The sequence below is a fragment of the Pseudorasbora parva genome, chromosome 9 (assembly GCF_024679245.1).
Source record: "Pseudorasbora parva isolate DD20220531a chromosome 9, ASM2467924v1, whole genome shotgun sequence".
In the NCBI taxonomy this organism is placed as follows: domain Eukaryota; kingdom Metazoa; phylum Chordata; class Actinopteri; order Cypriniformes; family Gobionidae; genus Pseudorasbora; species Pseudorasbora parva.
This window is the reverse complement of record NC_090180.1, coordinates 28,083,385-28,107,530: the sequence shown is the minus strand read 5'-3', so window position 1 is coordinate 28,107,530 and position 24,146 is coordinate 28,083,385. Positions and strand designations below refer to the sequence as shown.

At 37.1% G+C, this 24,146-nt stretch overlaps 1 protein-coding gene across 1 annotated transcript; it reads left to right on the top strand.

Moving 5' to 3' along the window:
* The first annotated feature begins 506 nt into the window (after positions 1-506).
* On the top strand, positions 507-23,854 carry thoc1 (THO complex 1). The gene is made up of 21 exons (XM_067452157.1): positions 507-598; positions 1,550-1,623; positions 1,774-1,834; positions 1,932-2,001; positions 2,158-2,276; positions 7,434-7,482; positions 8,830-8,925; positions 9,008-9,090; positions 9,890-9,963; positions 10,499-10,607; positions 10,847-10,981; positions 11,089-11,189; positions 11,288-11,354; positions 14,807-14,857; positions 14,975-15,045; positions 15,511-15,606; positions 15,696-15,761; positions 15,847-15,930; positions 16,032-16,179; positions 18,628-18,712; positions 23,454-23,854. The coding sequence occupies exons 1-21, from the start codon at positions 548-550 to the stop codon at positions 23,729-23,731; spliced, it is 1,968 nt and encodes a 655-aa protein (XP_067308258.1). The 5' UTR covers positions 507-547; the 3' UTR covers positions 23,732-23,854.
* The last annotated feature ends 292 nt before the right edge of the window (positions 23,855-24,146 follow it).

Below are 24,146 nucleotides of genomic sequence, written 5' to 3'. Positions count from 1 at the left end.
TAGGGGTGTAACCTGGCCAAATTCCCTCGATTGGCCCTTACCAATCATGGCCTCCTAATGATCCCCATCCACTGAACTGACTCTATCACCATCTGTCCTCTCCACCTATCGCTGGTGTGTGGTGAGCGCACTGGTGCTTTTGTACTGTGGCTGCTGTCACATCATCCAAGTGGAGGCTGCACACTGGTGGTGGTTGAGGAGAGATCCCTGACATGAGTGCAAGCGCTTTGGTACAGTAGTACATGAAAGCGCTATATAAAAGCCTCATTCATTCATTCAAAGAGATGAAGAGATGAAATAAACTAATTCTTAATGATCTGTCAAGCTATTTTATATAGCCTATAAAGAGTTATGATGTGAGTCATATTGGATCAGATTGCAGGGAAAGAAAGGGGGAAATAAAAAAATAGATTAAGACATTTTTATTCAATAATCAATCATTCAGTCCAGTAGGTGGCAATATGCACATAAAAAGCGTATCGCCAATAAACGAAGAAGAAGGCGAACCGGAAGTAGAACGGGACAGACACACAAAGCACCATTAAAGATGTCTCCTCCGGCTCACTTCGACTTCACCGAAGCTAGAGATAAATTTACGGTAAATTATTAGAGTAGTTTTATCACAACTAGTAACCGAATGATGTGTTTTGACATTGGCGCAGAGTGTTTAAAATAAAAATGTGTTATTTCTGTCTTTTGCAAAGTCGAAGCTTCATGTAATATTAGATTTTCATAATCATAATATGTTTTAATTTGTTATGCCTAATGAACATTTACACATGTATGTAACGTTACAGTAATTTGTTAGGGTGGCTTTAAAAACAATGATGATTGTAGAGGGCATGGTAATGCCATGTTACTAATTGAAAAACGTGGTATAAATATGTTACATAGCCAAAAGTGACATTTCACTGTAAGGGCTTAAATTTGACACATACGTGTGTGTGTGTGTGTGTGTGTGTGTGTGTGTGTGTGTGTGTGTGTGTGTGTGTGTGTGTGTGTGTGTGTGTGTACGCACGCGTGTTTGTGTCTTCTGTTTGAAAATATTTTTAAATGTAATTTTATTTCTGTGATCAGAAATTATGAGATTATGATTATTATCAATGTTGAAAACATTTTTTCAGGATTCTTTGATAAATAATTTTTTTTAAAATTTTATATTAAGTTAAAAGAACAACATATTTTAAATAGAATCTTTTCCAACATTATAATTGTTTTTACTGTCACTTTTGATCAATTTTATTTAAACTTGCTGGATAAATGTATTTATTTCTTTAAGTTCTTTTCTTTCACCTTAAAAATAAAAAATACTTCTTACTCACCCAAACCTTTTGAACAGTACAATATTACAAAAGCTTTCTATTTCAGATAAAATGCTGTTCTTTTGAACTTTCATCAAATAATCCTAAAAATAAATGTACACAACTGTTGAGCAGCAAATCGTCATATAATTCATATAATTTATAGATATATGAAGCCATGTCATCATACTTTTAGTGCTTCTGTCATAGTACATTTGCTCAGTCGCAGTCATGCTTTTTGTTTGCAGGTTGCCACTAAAAGTGCTGTGGATCTCAGAAACTGTAAACCCCTGACCACCGCGTTCAGTCATCTGCCTGGAAAGTAATAATTGCACTATTAATATTACCATGGTTTTATTCCTAATTGTGCTGCAGGGAATTGTAAATGTCAAAGATGTTTTTGAATGGTGAATAATTTTAGATGTGTTGCTTCTGAGATGTTTTGTGCGACTCTTTGAATGATTTTTCACAGTGAAACTGAGAAGAAGGCCACTCTTGATCAAGCTCTACGTGGAGTTCTTGAAGAGCAGATAGTGAGTGTCCGGCTTCCTCTCTTTGCACTATTTAATATCATTGGCATATGTGCTATTATTTTGTGTAGAAGTCCAATGATTACATTTTATTTTGCAGGTGAAGCAGAAAGTGAATGTTGAAGATTTCCTTTCACTGATCTACATCAGTATAGATGCCGTGACTGAAGGTGTGTGTGTGTGTGTGCGCGTGTGTGTGTGTGTGTGTGTGTGCGTGCGCATGCGTGTGCGCGCGCTACCACCTTTTTTTTTGCTCTCACCTGTTAGTCTGCACATAGTATGTATACAAATTATATGCAGATTATCAATCTCTCATGTCCATACAGGCATCTGCTCTGCAACCACTCCTTTTCTTCTGTTGGGAGATGTTCTTGACTGTCTTCCCCTGGATCAGTGTGACAAAATCTTCTCCTTTGTTGAAGAAAATGTCTCTACATGGAAGTCTGTAAGTTTTGAACTTTTAATTGGTAGTGCTTAGTTTTTTGTTAGTTATAGATCTAAATTAGTGTATGGCAGTGCATAGAAACGCTTGTGCGAAAGTTGTGAAATTTTGCACACAGAAAGTGGACCGTTGTCCCATAGTAAATTTGTCATCTGTTCAAACTAGGGATGCGCGATATTATCGGCACGACATTGGAATCGGCCGATAAACACTTAAAATATACAAATCGGCATCGGCCAATATGAAGAAATTATGCCGATATGCCTTGCCGATATAATAACGTGTTGATATGCACCTGCAATAACTCATGTGTGCAAGTAGGGCTGGACAATAATTCAATATCAATATATATCGCGATATAATTTTTTTCAATAACGGTGATATGATTTTTAAACACATTTCTGATATTTCGATATGACTGACGTTCAGGGCGCAGCCATCAGAAAGAGCAGAACACGATTGGCTTCTTGCGTGATGACGTACACCACGGACACGCTGCACGCAGCCAGTGCTCAGCAGCAGTAGTAGGCTGATAGATCCGTGGAAGTGGTTCGGCTATCTAAAGCTCTATTCGCATGGGATTAGTATTATCTAGACCTCTGTGATTAAGAAATGACTCCCCACATCTGAGTTTTCCGTGGCGCATTCGCACGGGATAAGCAAAGCCTGTGATTTTACTCGAATTTACTGACTTCTCCCGGATATGATGTCAAGACTTCGTTAGCTGTATGAAATCATAAACAGGCATCGATATCGTTTTGATTATTTTACAGTAGCCTATAAATAAATATAATTTCGTTCAGTTAGTGAACAGACTCCATGAACTGAGCTCAGACCGGCGGCAGGAATCAGATTTAATTTATCACGAGGAGAAGCTGACAATATACGGTGGAAGATTCAGTTTCAAAACTAAATGTAAAAGCGCCTATTTAAACAAGATTGTCATTGTAGCCTACTATACTGTTCTGTTCTGTTTTTCATTAAGAACAGTATTGATGTTAATATTAAACACACCATTCAATCAGATTACTCCCAAATTGATTATCATTCTAAAGTGAAAGTATAATCCGCGTGGGCGCGGCTGCACAGGAATTTATAACTGTGCGCATTATGAATGCAGACTTTATTCTTCGTGAAAGATAAAGATAGAAATGCTCACAGGAAGAAAAAAAGCTTGCAAAATGATATACAATCCGCCTAATCCTGGCCAAATCACAGAGATGTCGATTCGCACGGGACTAATATTATCACAGGACCTCGGTGTTCGGCGAAATATGGGGTCATTTGCGGGGGAATTTTTACTTTACAAATTACAGACATGGCCGATTCGCACGGGATTAAGATCACAGACATTCTCTTCAAATATTACAAATCACCAGAGGTCCCCAGATAATACGAATCCCGTGCGAATGGGGCTGATATTAAACTTCAGGTTTCAGTGTGCTGCAAAATGTGCCGGAGAGGTGGGTGTAACAATCGACATAGCTGCATCAATCTAATGTCTAACAATACGATGACAAGCGTTAAAAATAATCCATGTAGACTATTTTTATGTAAGAGGCAAGTGGCACATTTGTTTTAAAACTTTCCACATTTGCACACAATGTCATGTATTAACACCAATGCATTCATTCTCGTTTAAATTACCTTTCAAAGCTTGTGAAAGACGGTCAGACATGGCTTCACGATATTGTATCATTTGCTCGTGTTTAAAGCCTTGCAAAAAGCAGCGTGCACTCATCTCAAACAGAGCACAAATAGGCCACTGAATTTAGTCTTTTATTTATTTTTTGTGCATCAGTAGATAAAGGTCTATAGTTTTGCATAAAAGGAGAATATAGCGCTATGAATCGTTCTTCACTGAAATGTAAAACTTAAAAGAAAATGCTCAATAAACTGCGTCTGCGAAGTGAGAGTCTTATGTTTATTTGACGGTGATTTCACATTTCTTGTTCGTATAAAGGCTAAATACAAATAAAAGGTGAACATTAATTTATTTGTACCGTTTTTATTTCTAAAATATTATATAGTTTTATAGGAGGAGGTTTCATAGACTTGGCAAATTAATTTTTCAGAAGTTTGTATACAGATATATAGTATAGTATATACAGGTATACAGAAATCCCTTGTGGCAGTTCTTGGTAGTTTTTCTAAAGCTTTTATATAGTTCATATCGATATCGAAATTATATCGTATCGACCAAAATTAAGAAATATATCGTGATACACATTTTGGCCATATCGTCCAGCCCTATGTGCAAGGAGTGCTAGCGATAAGATCATGTTAGCAGTCAGGTCATTCTTCAAGTGAAAACAAGCAAATCCATTGACAGTTTTTAAATACTGCCTTGAATTTGTGAATGCAGGTACAGAAGGATGTGACCGTCAACAAACTAGCCCAAAACGAGCACAATCGCGTCTCCTCACTCTCTCTCTCTAACGCGCTTTAGCCTCCACAGCAGCAGAAGCTCCAGCTCCAGTATTGCTACAGTAATAAAATGAAAAGTAGAATACACAAATAAATTGAAGTTTTTCTGAATAAATAAATCCGTAATGATGCCATACATCACAAGCATGTCACAATAAAATACTTTTATATACAGTTTATTAATCTGTAATACAATTTTATAAAATGGATGATGAAAAATAATCCAAGGAGCTCTGAAGACAGCATCAACTGATGGCATGCCACCCTCACTCCTCATGTGCACACACGTTAAATCCAAAAATTAATTTAGGTTACAACTGCAAATGTGGGGTAAAAAATCACTGACTTTATTATTGTTATTTTCAGAGCTTTTAATATACTTACTCATATTATAAAAATAACTTTATTAACATTTATTTATTCTTAGCAAGTATCATTTTAGCAAGGAGACCTCAGAAATCTGAAACCAGAATGAAAAAAAAAGTTTTTGCTCAAAATGGTGTGGTTTCCAAACAAAGGGAAAAAGTAAACGTATATCGGTATCGGCACCGGCCAAAGTGAGTTTAAAAATATCGGCATATCGGCAAAAATCCAATATCGGTCATCCCTAGTTTAAACCCTCTAAGTTTGTTTTCGGAAAACCCAATGGTTTCAAATCTGTGCAAGAGGGTTCAGGCAGTGAACCTTTACTTGGCCTACTTTATTTTAACCTACTTTATTTGTCTAATATCATCATTAGAAAATGCTGACAAAAAAAGTTATGTTTTTACATGAGCCTTTCTTATGTTTGACTATGTAGTCAAAACAGTTTTAACAAAGTTGGTTAAAAATAAATTTGTCAAAAAATCAGGAGACTGACAAGTGTGACATATATACTTGGATTCAGTGTGGCAATTTTTAGCAGTACATAAATCAGGGGCGTTATACAGGTGCTGGGCATATAATTAGAATATCACAATCCAAAAGTTGATTTATTTCACTAATTCCATTTAAAAAAAAGTGAAACTTGTATATTATATAAATTAATTACACAGACTGATACGTTTCAAATGTTTCTTTTAATTTTCATGATTATAACTGACAACTAAGGAAAATCCCAAATTCAGTATCTCAGAAAATTAGAATATTGTGAAAAGGTTCATTATTGAAGACACCTGGTGCCACACTAATCGGCTAATTGACTCAAAACACCTGCAAAGGCCTTTAAATGGTCTCTCAGTCCTTCTGTTGGCTATATTATCATGGGGAAGACTGCTGACTTGACAGTTTTCCAAAAGATGACCATAGACTCCTTGCACAAGGAGGGCAAGACAAAAAAGCTCATTGCAAAAGAGGCTGGCTTTTCACAGAGCTCTGTGTCCAAGCACATTAATAGAGAGATGAAGGAAAGGAAAAGATGTGGTAGAAAAAAGTGTACAAGCAACAAGGATAACTGCACCCTAGAGAGCATTGTAAAACAAAACCCATTAAAAAATGTGGGAGAGATTCACAAAGTGGACTGCAGCTGGAGTTAGTGCTTCAAGAACCACTACGCACAGACATATGCAAGACATGGGCTTCAGCTATCGCATTCCTTTTGTCAAGCCACTCTTGAACAACAGATAGCGTCAGAAGCGTCTTGCCTGGTCTAAAGACATAAAGGACTGCTGAGTGGTCCAAAGTTATGTTCTCTGATAAATGTAAATTGTGCATTTCCTTTGGAAATCAGGTTCCTAGAGTCTAGAGGAAGAGAGGAGAGGCACACAATCCATGTTGCTTGAGGTCCAGTGTAAAGTTTCCACAGTCAATGATGGTTTGGGGTGCCATGTTATCTGCTGGTGTTGGTCCACTGTGTTTTCTAAGGTCCAAAGTCAATGCAGCCGTATACCAGGAAGTTTTAGAGCACTTCATGCTTCCGGCTGCTGACTACCTTTTATGGAGCTGCAGATTTAATTTTCCAACAGGTCTTGGCAGCTGCACACAGTGCCAAAGCAACCAGTACATGGTTTTAAGGACCATGGTTTCCCTGTTCTTAATTGGCCAGAAAACTTGCCTGACCATAATCCCATAGAAAATCTATGGTGTATTGTGAAGAGGAAGATGCGATATGCCAAACCCAACAATGCAGAAGAACTGAAGGCCACTATCAGAGCAACCTGGGCTCTCATAACACCTGAGCAGTGCCGGAGACTGATCGGTACACCGCATTGCTGCAGTAATTCAGGCAACAGGAGCTCCAACTAAGTATTGAGTGCTCTACATGCTCATACTTTTCAGTTGGCCTAGATTTAAAAATCTTTTCTTTGTATTGGTCTTAAGTAATATTTTCATTTGAAATATATCAGTCTGTGTGTAATGAATGAATAAAATATAGAAGTTTCACTTTTTGAATGGAATTAGTGAAATAATTCAACTTTTTGATGATATTCTAATTATATGAACAGCACCTGTACATAATTTTCCCATGTTGGCCATTTTGGGTATCAACAATTTAGAATTTTATAGTAAAAATACATTATTTACAAACTCATGTCTAAGTACTAAAAAGGGATGGTAACAAAATAGGGGTAATGCCACTTTTTGTGAATGTAAATGGCTATCATAAACAAAATGAGATATTTACAACATTTAAAATGAATTAATAATAATGTTTTTTTTTAAACCAGCTGTCAAAAATAATCATCAGAATGGTTTGTTCAGTGTATTTGTTTTGGAGCTATAATTATATGTTTGCTATTTCTTTCATGTTCACAGAATACGTTTTACTCCGCTGGAAAAAATTACTTGTTAAGAATGTGCAATGGTGAGTTTCAAGTTGATTTATACAATGTTTTATCCAGTCCTAATTGCTCTAAACTGAATATTAGCAACTAAGCAGAGCGTAATACAGGGTTGGTAAATTAGTTCGTCCTGGCTTTATAGTATACTGTATAATAAATATATATATATATATATATATATATATATATATATATATATATATATATATATATATATATATATATATATATATATATATATATATATATATATATATATATATATATATATATATATATATATATATAATATGTTTTTATTTTATAGAGATTAATAAGTTATAACAACATGTTTTTACATTGCTTTAACTCATCAAAATAATTTAAGCAACTTTAACATTTGTTTATACAATATTCATCTAATTTAAGTCTGTTTAATGTAATTTATGTTGAAATTACGTAAACACCCAAATTGATTGTACTTAAATGTAGGGCATCAACTTTAACTTTTTTTTAAACAGCTCCTTTATCTTGGATACAGATGTGGGTTGAGTTGTAACTAGGGAGATTCAACCTATTCATTCAAATGGCTGATTCATTCAGGAACAAAGCATTTGACTATATAAATTTATCTTACTCATTGTATCATAATTGGTTCAACCGATTCGTTCAAAATCCTGAATCTTTCAGTAAGGAAACACCCCCGTGTGTTGCTCAGAGACTCAATTACAGTGCTAAGGCTTTGTTTTGAACTATTTTCATTATAGAATTTCGAAATAGAGCAAAAACAGGCAATATTGTGTCAAATGTAAGTCACTTAATATAACCTTCATGTTTGTTAAACTTGTATAAAATCAATATAAAGGCTTGTTATCATGCTGACTGATACCTTATATTTATTAACTGGGCTATATTAAATTATATAAATATAGATTAAATCACACAGTGAAAGCTTGCACTCTTGCGGACACGCACTACATTAATCTACTAGACATGTAGTGTATGCATGGACTGACTCTATGGGTGTGTATGAGGGATATACTCGATAATGTCAGATCGCACATTGTTAAAACAACAATTACAATATTTATATATTGCACATCCCTAGTTGGAACAGGCTAAAAGGCTTTGTAAGTTTGCCTGGCATTGGAAGTCCATTTGATTTTCTGGGTTGAAAAGAAGCATCTGTAATCTAGATTTAAACTGGCAGATTTCCTCCTTTTGCGAGCTCTATCTTCCACAGTTTAGTTGCTAAATGCCTCCCACAGACAAATTTGCTTTTTTGTTTTTGAGTCTTATTAACTGGCCATGTGCAGACACTGGAGTATATCTTCAGCAGGATTCTTGAGAATGTGTTGCTGTATTCTGACATCACCACTGTTTGCCTACAGACCTCCTCAGAAGACTCTCAAAGTCTCAGAATACAGTGTTTTGTGGACGGATCCAACTTTTTTTAGCACGTCTCTTCCCTTTGTCTGAGAAATCAGGTATACTTTTGTTACACATTTTTTTTTATCTTAGTTCTTTGTTCAGTGGTTGTTTTTGACTGATGTTTTCCCCGTGTTACAGGACTGAATTTACAGAGTCAGTTCAACCTTGATAACATCACAGTGTTCAACAAAAATGAGCAGGATAGCACACTTGGACAGCAGGTAAATGAATGATGACACGTGTCCTTGAGTCACCTAAATAGCTTTTTTTTTTAATTCTCATGTGAGAAGAAAGTGTTAAAGGATTAGTTCACAAATGAAAATTACCCCATGATTTACTTGCCCTCGAGTCATCCTAGATTTATATGACTTTCTTCTTTCTGATGAACACAATCAGAGTTATATTAATAAATATGACACTTTATAATGGCAGGGAGTTCATTGAGTTTGAAGCTCAAAAAAAGGACATACATCTAGGGGTGTGCGAAATTGACAAGAAAATTATATCTTAATATTTTCTTAATATGTTCAGCTCACTCAAAGTTTTTGATTTTCTTCGTATTCTGTGTCCGTTCACAACTAACCAACCAATCACATCGCACTGCATCTCCAATGTTGGTTTAATCATTCTGAAATTCCTGAGCCTGACTGTTATCAAAATTATTTGTTTTTTCCCCTCCCAGAAGTGTCTCGCATGATTGCGCTCCCAAATTCCATCCGAATGCAAGATAACATGACCACGTTTATTGTGTTTCTTCTGCATGCGCATAAGTCATTTATGATGGGATGATGAGGAAAATAGTCACAGTGTCTTCCCTGATTGCTGCACCTTCCATTTTTATTACAAATATATATTTTGTGCCAATTTCCCTGGAAGTGACTATTTTGTTCTCTCAAATACATGGGATTGAAACGCTGCTTCATTTGCAAATGTTTTATGAATATTCCAATTTTGCGCATAAATTAAATGTGCAACTTTGAATGGAAACCCATAATTTTTCGTGTGTTTTTTTTTTTCAAGCATGCAGAAGTTAAGGAGGATGGGATGGAGGTGGAGGAGGGAGAGATGGGTGATGAAGATGCACCTGCTCCGTGGTAAAATATATTTGTTTTCACATCCTCTAAGTTACAAAGTCAGTGTCTGCATCTGAAATCATATACTTCTCTACTATATATTAGGGACAAAACGGTATGAGACAAAAGAAGTATGTCTGAATTCATAGTGCTCATGAAAAGAGTAGGCAAAAAGCACCCAGAATGACTTACTACTTCAGGTGAGATTCTAAAGTGTGCATACGATGGACACTTTATTATCCCATGGGGCCACGGCAGAGGATTTATGAATGGCAGTGAAGCGACTCAACTGATGCTGGTAGTGACGGATATAGTATGTCCATAATTGCGACTGTAGTATGTCTGGATTACATTCATACTTTGCAAGTACTAAAAAAGTGTGATCCATATAGTAAGTATTTATTCAAAGTACTCGAGTACCTACACAAGATAGTATGTGATTTCGGACACAGCCCAAGTCTTGCTTTTATTTTGCTTATTATATTATTAGTCTAAGTATCTACTATTATTAGTCTGTTATATTATTAGTCTAATTCAGGTGGCTTTTGTTTTGTAGCTCCATACCTATTGACTACAACTTGTACAGAAAGTTCTGGACCCTGCAGGACTATTTCAGAAACCCTGTCCAATGCTATGACAAGTTCTCATGGATGACTTTTCTTAAGGTATTTTTTTGTATTATTATTATTATTATTATTTTAATTATCCTAATCAAAATAAAATCCTCCTCAAAAGCAGTCCTCTTGGGCAAAGTGCCGATTGTTCATGTTTGTACTTGATTTCTTTCTGGTCAAGCTTCTCTGAAAGTATGGCTATTAAATGAAATTCTAAATCAGTTGGTCTTAAATGGTTGAAGTTCTAAATGCAGACAAAGTATGAACACTGGTTGTCCATTTTAATGCAGTATTCAGATGAGACGCTAGCTGTGTTCAAGAGCTATAAACTGGATGACATGCAAGCATCGAAGAGAAAGCTCAAGGAGATGAGGACCGCTACTGGAGATCATGTCTACTTTGCCAAGTTCCTCACCAGTGAGAAGGTCGGTTCTTTCAGTCTTTCAATCATCTATTCAATGAAAAGAGCTGTTATTAGTACACTCCAGTCTTTGACCTGATAACACCAGGCAAATGTCCCATCTTTTTGCAGTTGATGGACCTTCAGTTGAGTGACAGCAACTTCAGACGACACATTTTGCTTCAATATCTCATTCTTTTTCAGTATCTCAAGGGCCAGGTCAAATTCAAAAGGTCAGGTGAAACAGCAAGCTTATCTCTTCAAGCTGCAAGGATAAGTTTACCCTGCTTTGTCAATAAATGTTTTTCTGCAATTTCTTTCACTTTTGCAGTTCCGGCTGTGTTTTGAATGATGATCAGTCTTTGTGGATTGAGGACACAACAAAACTAGTCTATCAGGTTAGTGTTAACCTTAAGTATCACTGATTGGAAGTGTGTGGTGTGGTACATACCCTCTGGTCTGTTCACGTGGTGGTCAAAAATGAGTTTTTATTCTGTGAAATGAATGTAATATTTTTTCAAGTTCAATATTGTTTTTTAATTTGTATTTTTAGTCGATTGTGTGGTACTCAATTATATTTATGCAGTAGTTTATAATCCATTTATTAACTTAAACTGTCATAAATCTTGAATGCTTTGGTGCAGACTTGATTTTGGTCTCTTTTGAAAGACCGCCTTTGGCATATAACTTTAAAAAAAACTCCTATATATCTACTTCAAAAGTACTATCATGTCTATGATTTATGTGTTCACATAGCAACTGCCAAAATCTTTACCAAGTTTCAGACCATTCCAATGACTTTAAAATTTCTGTGGAAATAAACCTTAATTTCTCCAAAAATGACAGAAGAGCACCAGAGGGTTACGGGAGTATACACCGATCAGGCATAATTATCACCACTCACAGGTGAAGTGAATAACATTGATTATCATTTCATCATGGCACATGTTAGTGGATGCAAACATTTTGTCCTCAGTCAGGAAAAATGGGCAAGCGTAATGATTTGAGCGAGTTTGAGAAAGGCCAACTTGTGATGGCTAGACGACTAGGTCAGAGCATCTCCAAAACTGCAGCTCTTGTGAGGTTTTCCCATTTTGGAGTTATCAGTATCAGTGATGCACGGGTTGATCCAAAATGAGCAGAGGCCTGCGGTCACCCACGGGTACCCGCAGTTATGAGTCATCCAAAAATATTTTTAATGATATTCGGGTCAGGTCGTTTGAAATAAAGATGACGCAGGACAAAATGCCCAATTTCCCAGCACGTTGAACTGAGCAATGCTATTGTACCATTTTAATAGGCTATCCTTTTTTAACATATAGCCTAGCTCAGTAATGCCCAACAGGATCACCTAGTAATGCGTATCAATTGTCCGAGCGTGCAATCTCGTGGAATGTAATTGGCGTGTATATGCTACGCAGTTTTTCTCGCTCATATGATACGCACTTGAGTAGGAGGAGGGTGGTGGGGTGGGTGGTTTGTGCGTATAATATGCCATAAAGTGTGTATCATATGCATGTAAAAAAAACATGCATAAAACTCAGTTTGGGGTATAGATTCCAGGGTGGGATTTTTGTTGGGAAAGTCGGGGGAGACGCATACTTCGATTAGACTGGATAAACATATGCAGCATCTTAATTGTTAAGAAAACGAAATGAAAAAAATTAATAAATCAAGCCTTATTGCATAACACTAGGCTATATCATACAGCATTCAGAAAAAGAACATTTTGCAACTTTGTGCTCCTAAGGGCTTTCACACTTTTCCAAAATTGGGCTCTCTCAGTTGACCTGCTGATGAATTCTCAAAGCAGGGTCAAAATATAAACATTGCATTCATCAATAATATTAATCTAGACAGCTGAAATGGAAAATGATGTGCCGCCTCAAGAACTGCTTCTCTCGCCGCCATACCTCTAAGCGCAGGTCAGGGCCTGAAACATTTCTTCTCCACAGGCTGGATTAATGGATATTATGCCAGGGAGCATTTACTACTTTTAAAAAATGCGGGTCAGGAAGCGGGTAACGTTACAATATTTTCTTTTTTGTGGTCCAATGCAGGCAGGTTAGCTGAAAACGTTGGTAGGGTGCGGGTTGTTTATACTGTTAGGAGTTAACAGCTTATGACTCAGGACCAGTAGTGAAGAAATTAAGATAAAGAGTCAGGATTGCAATTAATTAAAAGAAAGATTTACTTAAGAATACCTTACCGCCTCGTTGCCTCGCCCTATCATACATACAATTGTCCCAACAGTTATACCGTTTTCAAGGTCTTATCCACGTCATTGAGCCAATCTGAACCATCCACATTGCAGTACAGACAATGCATAGTCTTGGTAAATTTCCACTCATGTCAGTTAATCTGCTGCACATTTTCATAAACGTGCCACTTGTTGACGCTTTCACCCCGGAATTAGGCCATAGTGACCTTCCAGGTCGGGAACAGGCGCCAGCTTGCCCAGAACAACAAGTCCACCCATCTCTAAGGGTGGCCATTGTACACCATTCTTAACACTGATGTGATCTGTAACAGAGAATATTGCGCACATACACAGATACACAGTCCCTCCAAGGTTGGAGCTGATTAAGCTCCAGTTCTAACCAGTTATTACCAAAACATACTGATAACATGTGCTTTCTTTCAGTGAGAGGTACAGACAATAGTACAGGCAATATTCATCTTGACCTGTTTGGTGTTTCAGTAAAAGGAAAAATAAAATAGAATAAATGAAAGACAAATCCATATTTCATACCTGGAAGCCGGGCTAAGTGAGAGAACACTGTTACTGCACTCCTGACATGTTAGGGGTGTGTGATACCTCAAAAATCCAAACACACGACCTTGTTGCCAGTGTTTAGTGACACATCACACCTCTCAGTCACTCCTCAGTGTGATGCTAGTTTGGGCAATGTTCTACTGGGAAACCTTGGGTCCTGCCATCCATGTGGATGTTACTTTGATGTGTACCACCTACCTTGGCAGGTAGGTGCAGACCATCTACACCCTGTCATGGAAACGGTATTCCCTGGTGGTTGTGGCCTCTTTCAGTAAGATAATGCACCCTGCCACAAAGCAAAAATGGTTTAGGAATGGTTTGAGGAGCACGAGTTTGAGGTGTTGACTCTGCCTCCAAATTTCCCAGATCACAATGCAATTGAGAATCTATGGGATGTGCTGACAAACAAGCCCGATCCACGGAGACCCCACCTCACAACTTACAGGACTTAAAAGATTTGCTCCTAACATCTTGGTGCCAGATACCACAGCACACCTTCAAGGGTCTAGTGGAGTCCATGCCTCAACAGCTCAGAACTGTTTTGGCAGCAAAAGGGGGACCAACACAATATTAGGTCATAATGTTATGCCGAATCGGTGTACCTATGTGTCCAGGGTCCTATGTTCCCAGATTTTTGTGACGCATGATTAACACTGAAAAAGTGTCCTGTGTTCCCCCCCAGTTCAATGGTCTGTTAACACGCTGTAAGTAAACTTTTTAAATGGTCAGGACTAATTTTCCCAGGGGCCTATCAACTTTATAAACTTCTAACCCTAACCCTAGGAAGAGATCACCTTTTGTGTTATTTTGAGAGACAGTGCTGGGGAACAGAAAATTCCTTTGACAAGTTCAACAATATTCCATGTCATATTGAACAAATACAGAGCTTGGAGAAAAACAACAACATTTCAGGTTCCCACAATATAATAAAAAAGCCCATCAAATTTACAGTAAAAAAAAAAAATCTTGTGAACATTGGACCCTTGGGACATCACACAGCATGACGTCCATATTAATTACACCGCTGTTTCATACTGTGTTATTTCTATTCACCTACTTTTCTTACCATTGCAGTTACTGAGAGAAACCCCTCCAGATGGTGACAAGTTTGGATCTATGGTTGAGGTAAGTAGTATCTGCAGTATACATTTTTGGTTTCACTCTCATCTTGTGATGAATACTGAACATATAGAAATTGCAGGTGTGTGCTCCAAAAGCTCATCTTAATTATGTCTCCAAAAGCACATCCTGAACACAGAAGAAAACTGGAACTCTTGGAAAAATGAGGGCTGCCCAAGCTTTGTGAAAGAAAGGTATAAAATAAAAACGGCACACAAACGGCTTTATCCCATTAAACATTAGATTTACACTGCATTCATGCAAGGTTAATGATGAATTACTTTATCATATTGTTACTTTTTATTCTGAGACTAGGCGGAACAAATCTTTTACTTAATTTGCTGTTATAGTGTTGTATGAATGTGTGTAACTGTTTCCCATTTCGACTTTTATTCATTTTAGCAGATGCTTTACCCAAATCGTTTTATAAATTATTAGCTGCCTTCTTTAAAAAAAAAAAATCATAATATTGAATGATATTACCAAAATTGCATACTCTTATATATGATTAAAATTAGTACTTTTAATAGCAAAGTAAATTTCCATACCACATTACATTAATTCAGTCTGTAAAGATTGAAACTGTGTTGTTAAATGTTAGGTTCTCTGTTTTTGTGGTTATGAATTCATATGTGAATAGAATCTTATGTTTCCCTCAGACCAGCAGAGACCAAACCTATGCGCCCCAGCAGGAAGAGACAAGCACCAGAGGACTTTTTGGGGAAAGGCCCTGATCGCAAAATCATCATGGGAAAGTAAGATAATTGATTGATTGCTGTGTGGCTTTTTCAAGACTTCGATTCAGATCTAATTTTGCATTTCTGCTGTTCTTGACCTTCAACAGTGATGAACTCACAAGACTCTGGAATCTGAACCCTGACAATATGGAGGCCTGCAAGTCTGAGAGCAGGTGTGTGTGTGTGTGTGTGTGTGGTATACCCTTGCTTAGGGTGCCTAATATGAAAATGTTGTATTAATACATGTCTTGGTTAAAGGGAATTCATGCCATCACTGGAGGAGTTTTTTGTAGAAGCTATTGAACAGGCAGATCCATCAAACATGGTGGAGGATGAGTACAAGTACATTTAATAATTTACTCTCTTAAAAGAATCAAAATGATTACAAACTATGCATCACTTTAATCATCAGTATAAAATAATTCTACGCCATCTTCCCTCAGAGTTGTGCGCAACTCAAACTACGGCTGGCGAGCCTTGCGATTGCTGTCCAGGAGGAGTCCTCACTTCTTCCAGCCCACTAATCAGCAGTTCAAGAGTCTGGCAGACTATCTGGAAAACATGGTCATCAAACTGGCCAAAGAGCTTCCTGTGAGTGGACATCCACATGACCAAACACTAGCAAAATTTTCTGAAATGTAGATAACATTCAAACTAGTGCTTGACCAATATAGGCTTTTCAGTGGCTGATATTTGGGGCTTTCCCACTGGGTAGTTATTAGGAACGCCGTTATAGGTACTAGCCAATTGGGCGGTCCCCAAAGTACTACATTTTCCTCTAGGGACATTTTCCTGGTTGGATTTGCAGTCAGTAGGAACTCTGAAGTAACTTCACTTACGTCCTGCCACTCTGGTGGTTGTGCGGGACTTTTATTTTGATGTGGTGACAGACTTTTACTTTGACAGGCTCTGAGTTCTGAACGCACAGCACTCCCATTCTCCTCCTTCATAAGTTTGCGATCTGTTTAACAGTCCTGTCTAATATGTTTTTAGTTAGAATTCCTAAACAAAGAAAGTACGGTAAACTGTACTATAAAGCGTTTGCCGTGTGGGGGTTGTGCGATTATCCAGTGTCTCTACGCTAGCTGAGTAAAATACATAATCATGTTTCACTTGGTCCCTTCTAAGTCACGTTGGATTTTCTCCTCAGCATAAAGGTTGAGACGTTCCTGGACTTCAGCATTAGTCCATCTATCTCTGTTGTCGTTGTTTGTGGAATAAATGTGTAGACTATAAACTGTAAATATTGACTAAATATAGGCTTTTTAAAATTGTCAGGTGCCGGTGTTTTGCATGCATTCAGCCAGTCAGCACATACTTGTGTCACTGGTAGTTACTATAGGCCTTTATCACAATATGCGTCGTCACATCCAGCTTTGATTAGTAGTGTAAAGAAAGGAATTTCCACTTGCATTATTGACAATGGACATGTGCCAGTTTTGAGAAGAAAATTATACTTGGTTAGTTGAACTTAATAATAAACGTCAATATTTACCAATATTTACATGCCCTACTGTGTCATCTTTCATTTTAATGTGTAACTTCAGTTTGAAGTTGTTTAATCATAAAGTAAGTCCATGAAAGAATGCAAACATTATTGTTTAATACAATAATTTCCCCTAAACCTTTCATTTAATCTACCCAAAAATAATAAAGTTTCTGCAGTGGAAAGTTTTTTTTATGCTACTACTTAAGGCTTCTTCTTTTTTGAACGTGGAAGTATGATAAAGGCCTATTGTGCTGCGCTAGACCCTACTCTAAAAATGATGTCATTAATTACTTACTCTCATGTCATTCGACACCCGTAAGACCTTTTGTTCATTGTTGGAACACAAATTAAGATATTTTTGTTGAAATCCGATGGCTCAGAAAGGCCTTCATTGACACCAATGTCATTTCCTCTCTCAAGACCCATAAAAGGCACTAAAGATCCATCTCAATGCAGTGGCTCTACTATAATTTTATGAAGCGACAAGAATATTTTTTTGCATTCTATAACTATTGGCAGCGAGCATCACGCGTGCTTGAGTATGTGCTGTAAAACTGACACTCGTTCACATGGGACTTGCATGCTGATTTATTTATATATTTTTTGCAACAAATTGACATGCCAACGAAAAGCAAAGTTATTTTTATATATATTTATATTTTTTAAATATATATATATATATTTATATATTTTATATATATATATATAAATAACTTTGCTTTTCGTTGGTTCTAACGTTCTTCCGAGCAGATTCAAATTGATTATCCATATATATATATATATATATATATATATATATATATATATATATATATATATATATATATATATATATATATATATATATATATATATTCAAATATATATATATATATATATATATATATTCAAATATATATATATATATATATATATTCAAATATATATATATATATATATATATATATATATATATATATATATATATATATATATATATATATATATATATTCAAATATATATATATGGATAATCAATTTGAATCTGCTCGGAAGAACGTTAGAACCAACGAAAAGAAAAAAAATATTTAAAAAATATAAATATATATAAAAATAACTTTGCTTTTCGTTGGCATGTCAATTTGTTAGAATTATATATATACATATATATATAATTATATATATAACGTTAGAACCACCCCGATCTCGAATTTGGGAATTTCCTGTCCACAGACAGGAATCTGTTGTTTGTGAATGGAATCTGTTAGTGTGTGGTGTGCTTTCCTGATCACATTTCAGCACTCCACACACTAGAGGAACAAAACTGTTAAATCTGTAATGTCTTATGTTCATGTTTGTGGTCTCTCACATTTTGAAAAAACCGGATACACTTTAAAAAATCTTTTAGTGTGTTCCCAGCTCTAGGTTTGCTCATATTTATGAAGGATCCCAATATTAGTGGAGAACAGTGTATAATTTAATTAAACAAACTCAATTAAATACTTTTGTTTTACTCAAAAATTCAGAATTTTATTTTAATTGTGACAGAAATGTTGTTTTTCTTCAAACAGAAAGACCTTCCCTCTGAGGAGATAAAAACCGGAGAGGAGGATGATGATGAGAATGGAGATAACCTGTTGAAAGAGAGCAATGACAGTGAGTCTTGTTCTTTTTGTTTTTATTATTAAAGCTCAAAAGCCATTTGTATTGCCATTGCCTCCTCTGGATTCTGTTCACACTGGACTCTTTGGATCAGAACGGCAGTGTGTTTGCATTATCAAAAGCGACAGATGTTGCTAGGTAACAGCTACACAGGAGAAGGCAGCAAAATGGATGGAGTTGCTCACCTCACTTTGTACTTTGGTTTTGTTTTCAAAGCGTCATCACAGAATGGCTCTTGGGCCTGTCTGCTGTGAATGTAGGGTAAAGGTCCCAAGAAAGTGGATTTAATTTCTGCTGGAGGTGAGCAGAGAAGAGAGAACAAATCACCTCGGTGTAGAGCTTTTAGTCCATTGTGCAATAATTGTATCTGTGTTTCAGAGGTACACCCTCAGATATTTTTTGAAATCTTGCCATCAAAATGGCAGCCATGTTCATCAAGATGCATGACACCAGTAGCAACATCTGTCAAAGACACCGATAGCAACTCGAAGGCTCTGAATGTCAGTGAAGTCAATTGGACCAATGATGCATTTGTTTTGTTGCGTTACAGCGCCACCAATTGGCCCTGTCCTCCTATATGGAATTACCTTTGTCTCAATAAAACTGAACAAAACTTTATAAAACTGAACGGAACTTTTTCAGAAACTATCAAAAATATGCCATCACAAAAGAAGAAAAACACATTGAAAATGAAAAAAATGAACTCAGTCACACAAATGTAACAGGATATTCAGTATGCTTCATTCTTTGTTAATGTTTCTTTTTCGCAAATAATGGATTGTGAATGCATTGCCAAAGATTTCGCTTGCGTTTCTCAGTTTTTCGTTTCCTGTTTTGTCACAAACCTCTCGTGTGGGCGGGCGAGAGTCCCATTATTAAGATGTTCAGAAATCAATTCAATAGTTAATTTATTAGCTAATATAAACCTCATGTTTAATTCTTGCATACTGAATATCATCAGTGGTTGTATATCAAGACAGTTTTTTTTTAATGCATTTTATTTCATGATTTCACCGGAACAAATAGAAAGTCTCTGCAGCGGCGTTAAGCGATTAAAGCATGTGTAGACTGATAACAGCGGCAACGAGCGCCAGATCGCCTCTTATTTAACAAACTAATGAAATGATGCTCTTCTAGTGAACAAGAGATGTTTGGTTTGTATTAGTTAGGTTCATCCGTGAAAGATGTTTTAATGTTTCAAAAAGTGGTGGGGACATGTCCCACCCGCCAATTACGCATATGTACATCAATAACCCGCAGCAAACTGTTGCACACTGTATATGGATACAACTTTTATCGATATTATTGGTTACTTCAATAACAAACTTATTTGTGCCTTGAAGAACAAGCGGAGTTCATCAAAAGCGCTTTATCCAATCAGAGTAGATCACTGTTAAGCCCGCCCCCACGAGAGGTTTGTGTTTTTCTTCTTTTGTAATGGCATATTTTTGATAGTTTCTAAAAAAGTTGCGTTCAGTTTTAGAGACAAAGGTAATTCAATACTCCTATAGCCATAATTATCTGACCCTCCCTACATTTGACTGTGTTGCTTTAGTATACAGAACCAAACATCCAGGTTATTTCAGTGGTTTCATTACGATCGGGCGAATGGCCTGAAAGCAATTATCGGAAGTAATTTACGCAATAATGCTGCATTCACACTACAAGCGACACAATCCCATTCATTTAAATGGAGAGTGACAATTTCCAGCGACACTAGGGACCGTTGGCGACCGGATTGGGCGTGTCCAGCGACGAAACCTAAAGCCCCGTTTCCACCAAAATTACCCGGAACAATTTGTACCAGGAACTTTTTTGCAGGAACTTTTCTCCCCCCCAGACCTGCAGCTGTCTGCGTTTCGACCGCGATAAAGTTCCGAGAAGATTAGGCAAATGATGTAGGACTGCGCGCGACTGCTCCTCCAAATCAGTGAAGGACAGTAATCACTTTTAAGTGTACCGATTGAAAGGTTTAGTGGACTATTCACATGAGACGTTATCTAAACCGATCTGGTGTTTACATGTGATGACTTTCAATCGCAATCATTTTGTCACATGCAGTTTGTCTGCCGCATCAAAAATGTCGCCGCTGTTTTCTCCAGCAGCTGAATGTGTTAACTGTAGCCATAGCAACTCTTAACGGCCACCAGGACTAATACAGTATTATTTATAGCTATTTATTTGTTGTAAAGTGTAATAATCATCTCAGAAAAAAAAAAAATCTTCTGTCAGGCGCAGTTAAAGTAAAAAGTGCCCGGGGCAATATACGCTGTGTCATTACTCCAACATTATCTTCATAACTTACGAAATAAAAAGTTTACCCCTCAGAAAAATGTACTTTCCTCTCTTGTCAACATGAGCGCGGCGCGCGCCGTCACGTCATGTAAGGACGCACACTTAAAAGTAAACGGTCAGGTCGTTTACATGGTGAAAAACAATTTATAACGAGTATGGAAGAGATTCAAGCTGTGCTGCTTTTGCTGGTTATGTATAGGTTTACTAAAGAGGTAATTAACAACGACAGAAAAGAGCACTAATATGCAGATTCAGCAGCATGCAGCATATTCAGAAAGCTTGTAAAGCTAGATTTAAAATGACAATGTTTATTATTATCAGCTATTACGGACATTGCACGTGAGATGGCTGAGACGAACGCGCGCCATCAGACAGAGAGCAAGACTGATATTTACTGAACGAGACCGAACCTCGCAAAAGACTTCTAAAAATGCCCGTTGAACTAAAATGCTGCGTGAGCTCAACCAATCAGCATGTTCAGCGCCCAAGTCCCGCCCTCGAAAGTTCCTGAACTTTGAAAAAGTACTACCTCGCGAGCAGGGCCGTTTGGAGGGGGAAATATTTACCCGGAACTTCATTTAGACCCTGGTTCCTGCGGTCTAAACACACAAAGTACCACCCAAAGTTCCTAGTTCCTGGGTAAAGTTCCTGTGGTGGAAACGGGGCTTAAGTTGAGATCTGTTCAACTTTACGCAAATGAAGAGTGACTTTTGGGAGTGACAATCCTTAGGAGTGAAGTCAGTGGAGCGCACCTGATCTGTCAAGGCAAGATAGAAGCTCATTTTAGCGGTCAGCAGCTGTTGTATAATTTGATATGTCTACATAATGTGGTACTTGCTGACTCAGGCCTAAATGGTTTTGTGAGGCCAGATAGACCGGCATTTGCCCTTTTTCTGCAGATAAATAGCTGCGATAGCAAAGAGCACTCTTCTCATTCATCTTTAACATTAGGCATTTTATACTGATTCCGTTAATATTTAGATTTTTTCTTTCACAATGCTTGTTTGTAGCGGCAAGAAAACTGATTTTGAAGTAACATCCGTGAATGTCATTCACAAGTGTTACTAGGGAACTAGGAGTGGGAACGCCCATTAGCGACCTCACCGCAAGCCACTGCCGACATGCAGTCGCTTGTAGTGTAAATGCAGCATAAGGCCCGGTTTACACCTGGTATTAAGAAGCGTTTTGGTCAATCGGATCACAAGTAGATGAGGGAGACACATTCCCATTTACACCTGCTGTTTTAATCTATTTTGTCCACTCTCAACCACTTCTGTCCTGATTTCTTTAAAAGGAGGATCTATGTATGGGTAAATAAATGCATGTGATTTTATTTATTTTTCTTTTGATCTGATGGACAAAATAAGCTTGTGAAATTTACTTATGAACAGAACATAAAGCAGAAAAACATACAACTTTAGTTTCTGCTCAAAGCAGAATTCAGACAGCCACTGTGTACATTGGCTGTACACTCGTTATTGCAATGCAATGTGGGATTGAGTTAGTGCACTTAATGTCCACTATGGGGTCAGACACCACTACAAATCACTGTCCACCTTAAATAATGCCATATTAAAGGGATTAAGGGGCGATTTCCAATTCAGTCCAAGAACAGAAATATATGGGTCAGATAATAAAGGTCTGTCTGTCCTGATTTACTACAAACCACACCCCTGCCAGTTATTGAGTTTGAATCTTATAAAGTATGAAATTACAGCTGTTAGTAAAACATTGAATAAATACAAACTTGTGGTAAATATAGCTATAAAACTTTACTTTAGTTTCATAATATAGTTTAAAAACAAACTTGCATCACAACCATCAGTCAATTTTCATGCTGGAATGAATGTCTAAGACGAGTAGTTTATGAAAATTCTGATTAGAAAAAATCTTAAATGTATAGATTCAACTATTTCTAGGATTTATGGTTCAAAAATATAGGTGAAACAGGCCTTTCAGCATGTGGCATTGATGTAGATTATGAAGTCCAATTACGAGTGGTCACAGGAGATGTGCTATGACCTGCGTAAATGGCTATCTGACTACTTATCGAATCAGCTGGTGTGAACAGAGCCTTACAAAGCTAAGGTTAACAACACTAGTGCTGCATTCAAAATCGCATACCCTACTATACATGGTACTACGCACAGTACTACGTTTTGGTTGAAACTTGCTTGGTGACCGTTAAAAAGTATGTTCTCTGTATAGTATGAATGAAAAACATTCGGAAATACTACATCCACCATATTAGTTGCTTTACAAATCCTTTGCCGTGGCCTCATCTCATGTGATAGTGAAGTTTCCAGTGACTGTGCAATTTAGAATCTAGCCACAAGTCATGGTCATTTTCATCTATCACTTTGATAGCTCCGATCCAAAATCCATACTTTATTCTTAGCAAAGCTAGTTTAATGGCTAAAAGTGAGTCTTCTTTTTCCAGGTCCCAGCATTCAGAGCAAGACAGTGAGCAACAGTCAGATGGATGAGATCGCAGCTAAGCTTGGGTCACAGTGGAAAACGCTGGCTGACCATCTGGAGATGAGCGAGAAGGAGATTCGTGTGATAGAGGCTGACAGTGAGGATGTAGAACTACAGGCAAAGATGCTACTGGTGGCCTGGCAGGACCGAGAAGGCCCTCAAGCAACAATGGAGAGCTTGGTCACAGCCCTGAACTCAGCTGGATTCAGGAACATCTCAGATGGTCTCACCGAAACATAACTCAACGGGCACCTCCTTTTTCTTGATCAGTTTTATCAATTTGGCAGTGTTTGTTTTTGCTGTACTTCAATGAGTTGTATTCTTTACTCTTTTTTTTTTTAATAAATGGTCATTTGAAATGAATCCAATCGTTTTGTTTGTAAAATACACACAAGAGTGCCAATGGCATGTTTATTTTTTTTCACTGTTTATGAAAAGCCAGTAAACAATAACTTATTACAGAGGTAAATTCTCTTTGATTGTATAAGTATTTCAGGACAGATAAGTTTACAGTGGCATTTGTTGCATGGTAGTTAGAAGACAGAAGCAGTAATTGAGCATGAAGACATCCTCTCAAAGTGCTTTGATATGGAATCCACATTTGATAGATACACTTCAGTTCAGTTAACAGATCCTTGTAAATTATTTGAGTTTC

Bases quoted from the DNA above. Each gene is read 5' to 3' on its own strand.
- thoc1 (XM_067452157.1), top strand. From the start codon at position 548: ATGTCTCCTCCGGCTCACTTCGACTTCACCGAAGCTAGAGATAAATTT. The intron at 9,964-10,498 runs GTAAAATATATT...TTTGTTTTGTAG, and splicing joins GAAGATGCACCTGCTCCGTG to CTCCATACCTATTGACTACA. The intron at 10,608-10,846 runs GTATTTTTTTGT...ATTTTAATGCAG, and splicing joins CATGGATGACTTTTCTTAAG to TATTCAGATGAGACGCTAGC.